General features: G+C 39.1%; 1 protein-coding gene across 1 annotated transcript; it reads left to right on the top strand.

Annotated features, from left to right (window-relative positions):
* The first annotated feature begins 8,929 nt into the window (after positions 1-8,929).
* On the top strand, positions 8,930-15,313 carry KCTD18 (potassium channel tetramerization domain containing 18). The gene is given in 7 exon segments (XM_054070057.1): positions 8,930-9,284; positions 10,546-10,585; positions 10,587-10,755; positions 11,657-11,850; positions 12,969-13,063; positions 13,484-13,586; positions 14,824-15,313. Coding segments are annotated over 7 exon segments (1,248 nt in total). The 5' UTR covers positions 8,930-9,127.
* The last annotated feature ends 878 nt before the right edge of the window (positions 15,314-16,191 follow it).

A 16,191-nucleotide genomic window follows, 5' to 3' on the forward strand; every position in this document is an offset into this window, starting at 1 on the left:
CAAATGTCGTCTTTATTGTGCAGCTAACTTATATTTATAGCAGTTACAGCTAATTTAGGCTCATACATATTACAAAAAGCGAGCTCAGTATTGGCTAATACAAAAGGGTCTTCTGCCTCACTTAACGACAATTTCCTGCCATTCAACAATAAGTACCCGCGATCAAGCCCGCAATCTTTGTTAAAGTTCTTGTCTCCCTCCCTCCCAGGGCCTGTGGCCTACAGTCTCCAGCACGTCTGTCTTTATCAACTGATCTGTGCTGGGGGTTCTCCTGAAGCAACCCCCAGCTGTTGCAACATCTCCCCCTTCCTGTTGCACAACAAGAATCTTTTTCATAGATCGCGCTACCAACCTTTGCAAACATTGTAATAAACATGGCAATAAAAGTAATAACAAGACAAAAACACCTAAAGCATATACGACCATTTTTACAAGGCTTCTCAACCACCCTGGAAGTCCCCATCCTTCAAAGAGTTTATCTAACCAGTCCCAACTATCACTCTGTTGTAATTTGGAGACTCCAGTCTTAAGCTGTTGAATGCTCGCATAAATAGATTCCGAGTGGTCGGAAAGATTCATGCCAACACATACCTTCAAAATCCTCACAACCATGTCCCTGTGCTAAAAGCAAAAATCTCTTGCAACTCTATTTTGTAACGTAACATGCCTAACACTATTAACATCCGCTAACAAGCCAGTCAAAGCCATTGAAGTAGCTTTAGTCTGCTTACTCAACCAACATCCCAAATTTGTCAGCTTTGTCAAGGTTGCTGCAGTTGCTACCCCAGGAGCTAATGCCGAGGCAGCTACAATTTCTCCAGGTTCCCAGAAAGGTGACTGTACTCTCACAGTCAGCCCCAAATTGATGGATAGATCGTTTCTTGTTATAAATCATAGTGAGATTGGGAGTTAGTAACGTAAGCCATCCAAGGCTACATAGCCTGCAATTAAATTTTGACAATATTCCTCTGCACACTTTAACTCCATTAATCAGACAAAAATTTTCTACATGCAAAGCAACTGGAAAAGAAAAAGAACGCGATACTTTAGGAAAGATATGACTATACAAGGCTGTTTCGTTTCTATACACAGGTAAACTAGCATTTACATTCTGACCTTTTTGAGTGATTTTATAGGTACAATTATACATTACACAAGCATCCATTATTACTGACCTATTTCGCTGGAACCTATCTTGGACCGCTATCTGTAATGACACAAACATAACCTCTTCCTGTCATTTTTAGCTCAACAGGTCCTTCCCATTCACCTGAGTCCCAGTCTTTGTATAGCACCTTGGTATCTTGCTGGTCCTGGTTATTCAGTCCTGACTCTAGGATCGGTGATGGATTACAATAGAAGGACCAGTTCCACCTCCAGCCAAACGTAAAAAGTTCAAAAGTTCAACACATAAGTCGCCTTTGCCATTCTTTCACTAGGAAGTAAAATTTCCCTCTTTTTTTTTTTTTTTTTCTTTTCAGTTTGAGGAGCTTTACTTTTAAAAGGTACTAATTGTGCTGTTAGACCAAATGCCTGACCATCAAGTCGTCTATGAGCTTTTCTCTGAGTAATGGCTTTTCCAATTTTGCTCAAAGTTTGTTGTGCATCACTCTTAAAAGTAAGAGGTGCTGTTAAAACCATGTCCTCCCTTAAGAAGATCAAATAATGGACTTAGTTCTGCATTAGTTATACCCAAATAAGGTTTAACTCGATTGATTGTTCCTTGGAGCTTTTGTAAATTGTTTTAACTACTATTTGTAATTTGCCTTGCAGGGGTTCAATTGTGGCATTCAAAACTTTCCACCTAAAACACTTCCAGGTTTGAATTCCCCCAGGTGCGACCTGAAGGCCTATTTTCTCTACCACAATCTTAGAAATGGTATTAATTGAGTAACACAACTGCTTTGGGTGATGTACACAGGTGGGAAAGGAATATATACCATAACTTGTATTTGTCCAGTAAAAGCAGAATTAATAACACCAGGCTACACAAAAAGACCCTGCAAAGCGACACTCGAATGACCCACTAACCAAGCACTCAAACCCGCTACCAATAAGACCAAAAGCTTACAGCGAAACCTTCAATCCCTTATTATTGAAGAGGCTGTGGAGAAGATCCAAGCAGGAGCATTGACTGTTGTCACACGTCTCCGCTGCATGCTGGGTTGCTGGTTTCCTTGGTTCTTTAATGTTAACGGTTTACCCCCTGGCTTCTTTTATCTGTTTTTACCTGTATGGAAATTCTCAAGGGTGCAAATGTATTAACTTTTCTATGCAGTTTGTTACTTTCAGAGGATACTCCTTTTGGACTCTTAAATCGTCTTCATTAGTATCTGGCTAAAATTCCCTTTACGGTTGTCTGCACTAGGACCCAGCAGTTGCTGATCTGATAAGAGACACTAGAATGCAGAGTGTTCTTCATAAATTGTTACTCCCCTAGAGAGAGATAAGGACTCCCAAGCTGAAACAAAACAAAAAAACCTTGACTTTCAAACAAAATCAGGAGTATGGGGGGGAGACTCACACACAGCTATGTATTTTAAAATCTTGTCCTCTGCAGCCTTTCACTTCAAAGGTCCCAGGTAAATCACCTGTTTGCTGGCTTAGTGGACGTTTGAGATTGAAAGGTCTCAGAGTTGCATTTTTAAGATTAATCAAAACAGAGGCTCAATATAACCAAAACCCAATTTGCAAGTCTTACAAACGTTTAAAGCGCTTTAAACACACACACGCATACACACGCACAGAACCCCTCTCTTGAGAGCTAGCTTAATATACCCATACAATATTTTTTACGACCGGTCAATAAGAATAGCATGATGGTATGAATACTCAAACTACACACGGCACCGAACACACACAACACTTAAAACATGCAGATATATCACAAAATAAGGTTTGTATCAATTGTTTAACAGGTAGTAGTCTTTGGTTGGTAGAGCATTTTCGTGGCAGAGGACTATCCTATGACGGCTGTGAATTATTCATGTATACGATGGAGCCGGTGGCTGTTTCGAGCGCTGGGGTGGGGGCAGCTTGGTGACGAAACAGTCAATACTTTCTTTTTACAGCCTTTCAAATTTCTTTTATCGCTTCATAACTAACTGATTTCCAGCGAAGATCTGGTGTTTCCTCTGCCACGCCATCTTCTACCTCCTCTGATTCCTCGCTATTATTTTGTGCAGCCCTCTTCCGTCTTTATCTCTCCAAAGGCTTATGACGTCGGGCGGCAGATTCCTTTTGGACGATCCAGGCCTTCGGAAAGGTCCTGGATCAAAGGGATCCTCCTCAGGAGGACAGCCAGCGGCGCACAGTTCTGGTACCACGGAGGGTCCATCCTTTACTAGTGATAATGGAGGGATAATTGGAAAGTCCTCCTCCCCTTTCACCTTGTCTCGGGGGCTCTTTTCTTGTACTTTTAAAGTCTCAAAAATACTCCTCCACCATGGGAGCATACGCTGTGCTTCAGCATTCCCTGTGGTTGCTGCATCCCACAGTTTTAACCCTACTTCATCCCAGAGTTCCCGCGTAAATATAGTAGATGCGGTTACGGTGGGTATCTTTTCCTGTACCCATTTAAGTATTACTTTAAGATCATGCCCAGAAATATTTTTACCTTGTTTCTTAAGAAGGGCTTTCATGAGTTCATATACGTCTCTTTCGGGGGAAGACATCTGATTCCCCATCTTTCCCACGGCTCACCTCAATTCTCCAGAGGGATTGTTCCTGGCCAGGATCCTGCTTCCTTTCAGCAGCTCATTCAAAGTTCCGAGGGACTCGCGGCATGCCACACAGATAGGTGGTTATCAGCCTGCCTCACACGGGGCACCAATTTGCCGCGATTAAGAGACGGGACGCAGCTTGATGCAAGCAAATGTCGTCTTTATTGTGCAGCTAACTTATATTTATAGCAGTTACAGCTAATTTAGGCTCATACATATTACAAAAAGCGAGCTCAGTATTGGCTAATACAAAAGGGTCTTCTGCCTCACTTAACGACAATTTCCTGCCATTCAACAATAAGTACCCGCGATCAAGCCCGCAATCTTTGTTAAAGTTCTTGTCTCACTCCCTCCCAGGGCCTGTGGCCGACAGTCTCCAGCACGTCTGTCTTTATCAACTGATCTGTGCTGGGGGTTCTCCTGAAGCAACCCCCAGCTGTTGCAACACTTCTCCTTTCCTAAAGGCAGTGTTTTCCTCCAGCTCCAATCATGAGTTTTCGTTTCCTCCAGTTTTACAACAGTTCCAGGTCCTTAAGGGGAAATCACCAATTTGCTTCCATTTAATGCTTATGTCACTACTGTGGGCAATAAATTTAAAACAAAACATCAGGTACTCTGTTTCCACCCATGATCATACTTTAACTTACACTCTGCTGAGGAACTCCCACACTGTAACATTTCACATGTAAAAATCTCCAGTTAATTGCCAGCTACTCCAAGTGGGCAAGAGCTTAAAGCACAGCCAAGTTTCACAGCCTATATATCTTAAATATATATTAAGAGCAGAATTCTGGGTTTTGGTCATTTAGGATCCTAAGAGTGGTCTTTAAACTGAATAGAAATGAGAGAGAGTGAGGAAAACCAGAGACAGACCTATTGCAAGAGCCCTAACCATGTGGGAAGTATTGTATTGAATTTTTATCTTAGTAGATACACGCAAATCCATCTCTGAGAAGAATCTTGCTTGAGGAATTAATCCTGTAGGGCCTAGTAAAGCGTAAGCTATAACTAAAACACTTCTGGTGGGTAGATTATGTAGAAGAGCTTTCCCCTCTGTGGGTTCTCCAATGTCCAATAATACTTGAGCTCGTACTATAGTTTTTTTCCTGAAATTACAATATTAAGAACACATCTTCTCATCACACTCCTTCTTGCACAAGCTTAATGAAAAATCACTTCTTAATGCCTCTTCCCCGCTGTCAAATTTGACTGAAATTGATAAATTGAAACACAAATATATAGAGGATGATTGTGTAAGCCTGTGTTCCTTTGGAAACTAATGAAAACCAAAAATATCCATGTGTCCATTTCCCAAGAACATACAGCTCAAAAGACATTTTGCATGTGCAGGTTGGTTATGCTGCTTGCTTCTATACCAAGCACATGCTGTACTACACTTTAACAGTAATGATAACAAACAGTTAAATCTGAGGTCCAAAATGGCATTGTTTGTGTGTGTGTGTGTACAGATAGACTGAACATCCATATTGTTCTGGTCTCCCTAAGCAGAAATACACGAAGGAACCTTGTTCAGATATCTGAGGCAAGACCAAATCCGCTTAAAGGAGAAAACAAGCACAGAAAGCTGCAGCTTCATTAAGTGAATGTTGTAGAGTGTACAAGACTGGAAGTTCTACCTTAAAGTATATTGTAACATGTGACAACAGTGGCCACATTTAAGTTGTGATTGCTATGTATGAACTATACCCTGTAAGTAGGGGACAATGCAGATTACATCCTCACTAAAGATATAGTTAAACCAGACACCATTATTGCACAAAAATTATCTATTATAATTATTTTCACTTGTTTTATAGCAAGTCCAACATCCATGATTTATCTGTCTGTACTGCGTTCAGTGGCATGTTGTAACCTGTGCTTATTTAATTAATTAGATATTAAGCATTAAAGACCTGGCTTCTGGGTATGTTCTCAGCCAAGAACTGTTCAGAGAGAAGAAGAGCCATGGCTCTTGCCGTGTCATTTTCCCTCTTTGCTACAACTGTTGCATGCTTAGTTGCTAAGGAAAATGAAACATGAGAAGCATTTGCTGTGGCTTAACTGCCATTCTAAGGTAAATCAGCATTATGATAAAAAGAAGTGAGTTCTAAGTAGTAAGTGATCACTCAGAGTTACAAAATCTGAAAGAGAATCTCCCTCCTAGGACAAGATGTAACACGATTTAGATGGCTCTTTCCTTCAACATTCTTCACTTGAGTCTGAATTGCAAGTCTATGGTAAAAACCCAGGATGATGAAAATCAATAGGAATTGTATACATAACTGAGTTAATTTGATAAGGTAAATACAGAGAAAATACTTACATACAATGCAGGCACATTTCTTTTATGTGCCATGTACAGTTAAATAACTGGATTTTTGCTGGACTTCAGGTAGCAATTAAAATATATTGTTAACGTTTAGGATTTAGTTATGTCTTACTATATTTTCTAAATATATAATTGGCTTATAATTTGAGGAAGTTAGCAGAAACCTAGAGTTTGGCCCTAACTTTTGCATGCAACTACTAGTTATTTGGTAGTTGCATTCAGAGGGTTAGATTCTTTACATTATGGCAAAAAAAGGAAATTATTTGTTGCTTGCTTACAAGGTTAAGTGGGAACCAGACATATAAACTTTTCTCTTTTTTAAATATGGCTGCATCTCAGAACCATTTGTCATGGTGCTGATACAAAGGCATGAGAATCTAATTTTTTCCCCTTTCCATTGTTTATGCACGCATTTTTGTAAACAACTACTGATGAGTGAAAGCAGACAACGGGGGTTGGGAGTGTTCATTACAGCTTGACGCTGCTCACCTTGAAGACCTTGGAAGTTGATAACGAAGGAGCCAGCTAGCAGAAGTTTACTGATAAGTGGGCATTGGAATGCAGAAAGCTGGCTGCATTTGGTTCAGGAGTTTGAAACAGCCAGAGGAGACTGAGTCTGTGCAAAGTTCAAAAAGAAAAATATTCATCCCGAGGAAGACTTCCTACTTCATCCCTAAGACCCCAGCCCACGACGACCAGGAGGCACTACGCAGGCGCAAGACTGGAGTGAACTTTCCAGAACTAATTATAATGTGAAGCGGGGAAAAGGTTATGAATATGCAGTAGGTGCTTATAACTATGCATATATTTACACTATAAGTAGCTGCTTGTTAAGTTATACGGTGTGCAAGGTAGGAGGAGAACCCCCTTGCACCCCAGTGCTGGAAATAAACATACCATTCATAGTAAAATATTGAAAAGGAAAAAGTCTTTGAAGCAAAGGCAAAAATATTTTTATTTTACAATTCAGTGCTGAATCGGATGCCTTTCTAAAAAGGCATCCCATCTTACAAAAGCAGTAGTATATATACTAGTTTTAGACAAAGAACCATGTAAGTCCTCAAAGAATGTTTATTTTTTAGGTTATCCAACCATGTCTGGAGACTCCCTTTAGGTTCTCTCCTGACCCAAGACAACTACATCTCATAAGTCAATTAAGCACATCAGTAAATTCTCGCAGCCCTAAGACAAGTTATCTCTTGACCTAAAACAGCGACATCTTATGAAACAATTAAGCACATCGATAAATTCTTGCAACTCTAAGAGAGTGTTTATTCCATCAGGTTATTCATTCATGACTGGAGATTGTCTGCATATTATCTCTTGATACAAGACAGATTTATATTACAAGATAATTAAGCATACGAACCAGCTACAGCAAAACTTATCTATTAATTCTCAAACACTGATACCGAAAATGCCAGCAGGTAAACTCTCCAAGACTCGTTTTGGAGTTTTAGAAAGTGAGCATCCTTTATCACCCTGGGTAACACGAGGGAGTGATCCTCATCAATTGTGTGCAGCCAGACACGAGCTGGGACAGAATGGATTTCCCACTTACAGGCATGTGGATAAAATTCCCCAGAAATCTTGTGCATATTCTACTGCTTTCCCAGGACTAATTTTAATGTTATCATGAACATCACAGCAGTCAAATCTCTTGCTAATTTGGAGCTTCGGAGCCAGCTCTGACCTTGCATTTGAGATGGGGAAAGGCTGCAAGCAGAGGTGATCCCAGCAGACACAGCTGTTCATACAGATCAGACTCAACACAAAACTTAACAGTGACCAGAAAAACACTAATTGAAAAAACACGCTATAAAAAATATGCTCTCACTGGGACATTCCGTCTAACTTTCAAAAAATACAGTTACTCGGATGAATTTAACTCTAGCTTAAATCAAAAGATTCCACTTTTTGTAACAGTAATAGGAATTGCTTATACTTGACATGTAGTTGTTCACAAAAATGTGTGTATAAACAATGGAAAGGGGAAAAAAATAGATTCTCATGCCTATCAGCATCATGAAAATTTCTTCAAAAATGTAGCTGTATTTAAAAAAAAAAAAAAGTTTATACGTCTCGTTCCTGCTTTGCAAGCAAGCAACAAATAATTTCTTTTTTTTTTTTTTTTTGGTAACATAAAGAAGCAAATTCTCTAAAAGAGTGTTTATTCTTTCAGGTTGTTCATCCATGCCTGGAGATTGTCTGCATGTTATCTCTTGGTACAGGACAGGTTTATATGACAAGATAATTAAACACACACAGCAGCTACAGCAAAACCTATCGATTCATTCTCATAGCCCGAGCAGGCGGCCCGCGTTCCCCGGGCTCCGAGAGCACCTGCAGCGACACCGGGGCATCGCGAGCAAAACGGAAACCGAGGGAAAAAAGAAAACACCTCGTCTGCAGAAATTTATGCCTCCCGGAGCCCAGAGAGCCGCCTCCCTGCGGGGACCGCGATGCGCACTCCAGCCTCTCCTCTTCCCTCCTCGCCGTCGCCATTTTGCGGCGCCGTCGCCATTTTGTGGCGTGGGGCAGCCCCGCGGCAGGTGTGCGCGCCTCGGGAGAGCGGCGGGAGTCGGGCCGCTCCGAGAGAGGGCATGGTTTGTTACAAGTTAGTCGCCTGTTGTATGTTTCAATGTTATGCATAGATATCGTGATTTTAGAACTAAAATGTAAGGTTAGCTTTAACAGTAAACTCGCTGAGGGTGCCCTCGATCTCACTGTCTCTACCGGTATCCAGGCACAGGAGAGCTAGAATCATAGAATCATACGACCTGGTGATTCTATGATTCTATGATCATGTATCTCAAGAGTAACCCCAGTGTAGCAAAGTAAAATGCGATTTTTTTTTTTTTATAGTACAGGAGTAGAATATTTGGCTATATGCACTAATACATCTCCAGAACTGTTTTGAAACCTGATGTACCCTATTGTGTAAGAAGCATATAAAAGCTGAGTAAAGGTTGGGTGTTGTATGTAATGTGTTCAGTCTTAACTGTCATTAGATTCACTTTTGTTTGTGTCCATTAGAGGTTTCAATTACTTGTAATTAACTTCATTTGCAAATGAAATGGAAGAGGGCAAGATTGAAGACATCCAGGATATTCTATGACTTAATGTGTGGGGATATTTATACACAGCCAGGCGTGAGTCTTTATGCCACTTTAAGGATTTAATGCTGGCATCTATTTTTAGTGGACGCTTTCCTTTGAAAGTGGATGAATCAGGTAAATGTGTTCAAACTGTAAATATGACATTTACATGATCAAGGAGCTCTGTGGCAAATACATGCTTTTATATATATTTATGCATTTTATAGTAATCTCTCTTCCCAGTCTGCTGAGCACCAGTTGGTTTCTATAATTCCAGAACATGAAACCATGCATGACTTTATACTTATGAGTAAATCATCTGAATTCCACAAGACTACTCATGGTTGCAAACATGTTTGTACAGTGCTTATCCCTGTCTTGTCCCAGTCCAAACCGTGGCCTTGGAATGTACTTCTTCATTATGAATATGGAAATAGATAAAATTGAAGTTGGCAGAGTGTTTGGCATGTTTTAACTTAGTTAGAGTGTTTTAACTTAGACCCTGTTTATGACCCCTCTGTATTCTCTGGAGACATCTCATTCTCCCTGTTATGTAAGGAGACTTGTGTCTAATCTTTGTTTCAGAATACTTTGTTAACCAGTAAGACTGTACTTTTCTCCACCATGGCTTGATATGGAAGTTTGAATAAAGCTATTCATGGGTCAAATTTCACACTTGTTTGTGACTTGGAAATCCTGCCAAAGTTATGTTCAGTTTAAAGATATGATGGATGAAGAACAGTAATTCCTTGTTTTACACTTTTATCTGTTTAAAATACCTGAAACGTTTACCATTTTTACGGGCAGTGCTTTGCTATCTTTCTGTGGCAGTGAAGAGCTTGTTGTACGCAGCTGTGGGTAGTTTGGTCAGGTTCTACAGTGGTCCTTGAGTCCAGCAGGCAAAGGAGAGAAAAGCAAACAAAAAAGTACTGTAAAACTTGAACAATATTCAGGGAAGGTCAGACCAGGTGTATACTGGAGCTGACACTGCTTTTAGCTCTTTAAATTGTCTAGATCCAAATTTGAAAATGTCTCTGCAATAGTGAGAAAAGATGTATCTACAGTTAAAATTAGAAATGCACCTAGAATTCAATTCTAGACTTTTAAGTGGAATGCAGTTCTGCCGAGGTTGGATGTTGGCACAGCCCTGTGCAGAGCAGTGATTTCAGTGAAATCCCAAAGAAATGTTCACTGCACTAAGAATTTTATCTTCAAATAACAAGTATTCCAGGGAAACAAAATAGTAGTTTTGAGAGAACAGAGGAAGTATAATTACTCCTCATGACTAGTTTTGCTTAAGACTTTCAAATAAAGGCTTTACTTGATGATTTGGTGGAAAATGACAAGTCTGTCTCCGCTTGCTGGAAGCAATATTTTAAATCATTTGTGTTTTGAGGAGCATGTCTAATTGATCAAGATGGAAGTCTGTTTAAATATCTTGGATTATCTTCATGGAGAAGTTCAGATTCCTGAAGATGAACAAATTCGAATTGCACTGCAAGAGGAAGCAGATTATTTTGGCATCCGTTATCCATACAGTCTGTCTGATCATTTGGCTAATGAAATGGAGACTTATTCTTTAAGGTCAAATACAGAGCTTAAAAAGGTCTTGACATTTCTTATATTTTAAAAGATGTTCTCTCCAATCCACACCATTCATTAGCATCAGATACTAGAACTACAGTGTATGCGAGTTAGCACTTTTTAATCTCCACATTAAACAGTAAATTCAGAGTTTTAGGTTAAGAAATCCTAGAGTTGATAATGCAGTCACAGTAGTTAAGGACATCAGCTTTTACCCATCACTGCAATACAGCAGCAGTTTAAATTTGACTCTGTTTTACATGCATGGCTGCTGTAAAACTTGTGTGGTAGGAATGACATTGTTTCATTCCCTGTTTGGCTTCAAAGTTCACTTGAGATTAGATTTGATTCCCTCAAGACATTTGGTTGGGTTTTCTTTTCGGCTTTACAAATTCATCCTAAAACTTGAAAGATAAAATGAACCTTGCCTTTTTTCAGAACAAGAAAGGAGAAAAGAAAATTATTGTACTATTTTAAATCCCCAGGTTTGTCTGTTTTAGAGTACTGTAATTTAAAAGCTGATTTTAATTAACTGACTAGAAATAAACTCAGATTATTAGGCTATGTTTGTCCTGACAGTCATCCGTGTTCTCACTAAGCTATTGTTCCATGTTTTCCCTTATTAATTTCCTTTTGAAAAGCATAACACATTTCCAGGCCTTTCAGTTTCCATTCTTATTAGGGATTTGCCATGCCTTTAAGTATTTTTGTTGCCTTTCCATAAGTTTCTCCTAATTGTACAGTATTCTCTGCTAACATCAGATAAGAATTGTTGCACATATTATTCTAGATAAAATACATCCTTGATTTACTTAAAATACCTAATCAGGACAGTTAAGAAAACTTAAATATGAAAGCTTATTCAACTAAAAATATTATATTCTCATGAATGTTCTGTATTTTGTGTTTTATGTTTTTTACAGGCTTTGTTAGATTTCTGTGATTCTTATGATTTAGTTTGTACCAAGCCTACAGTTTGGGTCCTGAACTGCCTCAACACTTATGGAGTAAGCTGTGAAAATAAAATTGTTGGTGTGTATGCCACAAAAGCTGATGGGACCGATGCAATTAATAAGGACCTAGGAACAAAAATTCATATTAATAGCATTTACAAAAGGTAAGATGACTGTCAAACACATGAAAGCACTATGAAGTGATAATGAACACTATCACAGAGTATAATGATACCTAAATATTTTTATATGTAGCATTATTATACTATAAATCTGTGCAAGGAATCAGATTCTTTCCAGCTTCAAAAACTACTGGCTGATACAATGTTCAGATTAAACAAACAAACAAACAAACAAAAACTAAGTGTGGAATATAAGAATCGGTGGGAGTCCACCACAAGTGACAAGTGTGCAGCTGCTGTAAGTTATCATCAGGTTTTACTTACTATTTTAAAAATGTCTCAACCATTTACAATTATGTCCTAATTTAGGACAATATTCACACTAAATACAGTGAATGAACCCCTGTCCAGAAATATTCACAAAGTTCATTGTGATTAATGGAATTGTATTTCGCCATCTTCTAAGACAGCTGAAAGACATATTTAACACTGCAAAGATCTGAAGATGAAATGAAATGGTTTTAATTCTTTGAAGGATATGTACACCTCTACTACACTATTAATGTATTTTTATGACAACAATTGTAAGCTATTGGTAGACCTCTACTTCCAAATGTCTGGAAGCAGTTGGTCTTTCTCTTAGTCCCACAGTAGTGTCAGATGTGCACTTCACTATGTAGCTTTGGAAACATGTTTAAGAGAGAGCTTTTGATGTTTTGTCATCTTTATAATTAAGATGCTTATTTTCCTAAATTTAGGCTGGGACCATTAATATTTATTTTAAGACTGTCTGAACACATAGTAGCAGGTATCTGTCCTCCTACTGCTTTTTCCCTTGAATAAATGGTTCAGATTTAGAGGATTAGATTTTACACCATTAATTCTGAAATTATTCTTTTATGAAGATCTGTTATTTCATGACTAGCCATTTTTAGCAATAGATGTTCACAGCATGCAGATCATGGGAGAATGGCTGTTTGGAACCTCTTAGACAAATTTAAATGAAATTTAAGTAACATTTTACTTTGAACTTTACAGAACATTTACTATTAAATCCTTAGTTAGGAGTTCATAAGAATTATAGCTTTCATCAGTGTTACATTTTTGAGGCCATAGCTGCATTTACTATGTAACTGTTACCTTTGAAACAATGTTTCTAGAGAAGTTGGAAATAATGTCCAGTACATCTGGAGCTATTACTCAGTAGCCCAGTTGAAAACGATGATGGATGCTTTTGATGCCTGGGAAGGGAGAGGTAGAATATTATTTTTTTTCTTCTATTTCAGTAGTAGTTCTTATTTTACAGAAAATTAAGAAAAATACTTGTCTAACTATAATAAAAAACACATACATTTTCACTCATTCAGTAAATAACATGTAAAATATCCCATAGTAGTGGCTATGGAGAAAAAAAAGAGTTGTAAGGGATGTCTGACAAGGTGACACGAAGGCATAGACATGAGAGCCAGTGCACATGAGAGGTGATAGCCTGTGAGAGTAGGGCACTCTGGTGGAAGCCCTAGAGGTGTGCTGGCTGTGAGCAGCAGTCATGTCAGCAGTGTCAAAGCTGAAATTCTATACAATAAAATACACACATTCACTCAATCAGGTGCATACACACAGAATATTGACTGTGCGGTCCAGGTCATCAATGCGATGTCCCTTTGAAATGCAGGTATCAGCTACTGGAGAGTACCCCAGGAGCTGATTGAATGCTGGACTCTTGAGGAGTGCCCTTTGAAAGGCAGTTTCCATCATTTCCCTGCAGTTTCTTGGAGGTATGCTGCTTTGCACAACTGGCTTAAAAGAAAGCAGAAACACAGAACGATACTTTTTTTTTTTTTTTTAATAATTTCAGGTTCTTTGAGTAGCTGTGAATGTTGAGGTTTTTTTCTGTTTCTTGTTTTGACATTTTTATAAAATATCTCATAATCTTGTAATGCAGACCTTAATTGCAGGACTTATCCTTCTAGAAACAAATGACCTTTTTTTTGGCTACTGGAACTGTATTCTAATTCCACTTCTCCAGCCTTTAAAACATCATTTCAGAGTGGGAAGGAGTAATTTTAAAACTTAGAGAGCAGTATTAGTTAAATGGATTGCTAACAAAGAAATTTAACTGAAAACTTTAAAAGGTTAATCAATTTTCACATGTGAGATGTCTTCCTTTTGTTAGAAGGAATTTCTAGAATTCCTTCTTTGCAGTTTTTCAGTGCTACTTGTGACTACACCTCTGTTCCCAATACGTTACCTAAAAGCTGCCTTTGCAGGTGCAGCTACGCAGCTGATCTGAGCCACTCTACAGCCACTCAGCTGCCAGACAGGAGGAGTATCTTGCTGACACTCCTTGTCCCTGGCTGCCCTGTCATTTCAGCAGCAGCCTCAGAGCTGCGTCAGCACAATGATCCAGCTGAAAAGTCCTATCTTGGCATCCTCCCTATGTTTTTGGATACTGCGTTCTTTGCCTTTCATAGCTTAAATAGGAAGGACTGTGATAATTTGATCCCTTGACTGCCTAACAGCCTACATATATTCCTGAATGCTCCTCTACTACCATTGCCTATTTAATCTCCTATCTCTTGGCTTTGATTTATGTTTTCTATTCTCTTCACCCTCAAAAAAAGCTATGTATTTAGCACTAGTATTTAGTAGATTTTGTATCTGACGGAATTGATAGCATCTTAATATTTGCTTTCTAGAACTCTTCCAGCCTTTTCCCTCATTGATTTTCTCTTAGCATATCTCATACATAAGAGATATGTGTACCATATCTCTTACAGTTTTTAATGTGTAATATTCCTTACCCAGGTAGAGAAGATCAGTGGTTCTGTTCATATAAAGGCCAGCCCGAGTGCAGCAATGAACAATTCAGAACTGCAAATGATATTGTAGTAAGCAAAAATTAAAAGAATTTCAGATTTGTGGATGGCTGTCACAGAGTGTCTGTTTTGTAATAATGTTATAATAATTTAGATACACAGTTTGTTGCTTTAATTGAAGTTTTTTGTTTTACAGACAATTAATTGACTTTACTGAAGCAGAAGACTGTTTACTGTGTAAAGCAGGTTCCAAGCCAATTAGATTCTCAGGTCCCTCAACAAGTACCCATATCAAAGTCAAGAATTCAGCTGCTTTAGAGGTAGCTGCTTGCAGTGCCTCACATTCTGCAGTGACTTCTAAACAAACCAACAGTGAGAGTCTGACGTTGCCCAGCAATTCCCAGGAGCCCTGTGGAAGGCCGAGTGTTGGCAATGGGACACCGTGTCATGTGACGATTGAGGTGGCAGCATCTAGGAAGCCTGGAAGCAACTGTGTAGTAAAGCTGAAGTGCACTCCACTTTTTCTAGTGGCACCAAGTCAGCCATCTTCTTCTGTGACCAGTAAAACAAGTGAACGGGACAGTGGTCCTGTTGAAATTCCTACCGCTTCTGTGGTACTAAACAAGAAAGAAACAGCTGTGTTAGCAGATACTACTAAACTTGTGAATGATAAAGTGGATGGATAATGTTTGATCCAGCCTGATAAACTGGATAGCTTTGCATCATCTGGTAAAAAAAGAGATCATCATCTCTTGTGGTAATTTATTTGAAAATTTGGTAGTAAATTATGATGAAAAAGGTCCATGAAAAGTATAGAGATAAAGTGTTTTAAGTGAACAGTAAAGTGTGTTTTCTGCTTTACTTCTAAACATTTTTTAGATGTTGGGAAGGCAGGAAGAAGAGGGATTTAAAAAAAGCCCTCAAACACAAAGCACGTGGGGTCTAATGTTCCAGTGTCTCACACTTGTACTTCTGTCAGGCTGTTCTGGTGCAACGGGCCTTTTTAAAGGGAGTACCTGCACAGCATAAAAGAAGACCTCTCTATCAACTTTAACTACAGTTAATATTAACTACTGTTAATTTCCTTAATTTTTATATTTAAAGTGGGGAAAAATAGATAATCAGTAGCTTTTATTAGATAGAAATTTGCCACAACTGAAGATTCCAGGAGTTGAATGCACTTAACTAGTGCTTCTGGTGAGGGTAAAGCACCATTTTGTTATGAACAGCAATGAAAAGGATGCCTTTCCTTGTACACAGTGAGAAAATTCAGGAAGGCAGGAAGGGAGGAAGCACGCCTGGGGAGTGAGAAGACATTTCTTTCCATAGACCTGGGACATGTACTGCTATCCTAACGCAGTGCCGTCTGCCCCTGGGGCAAGGCTGCTGCGGGCAGGCAGCGCAGCCTGGGCATTTCGTGTTGCACCACTGCGGGGGTGCATGGCAGCTGCAAGGGAGCCTCATGGGGCCAAGTTCCAGGTGGCATTTCTGTGTCCCTCTGGAGGCCCTTTCACTGAACTGTGCAGTGCTAACAGAGCTGCCCTGGTTTGGAGGAGGATAAAAA

The sequence above is a fragment of the Cuculus canorus genome, chromosome 6 (assembly GCF_017976375.1).
Source record: "Cuculus canorus isolate bCucCan1 chromosome 6, bCucCan1.pri, whole genome shotgun sequence".
Classification (NCBI taxonomy): Eukaryota; Metazoa; Chordata; class Aves; order Cuculiformes; family Cuculidae; genus Cuculus; species Cuculus canorus.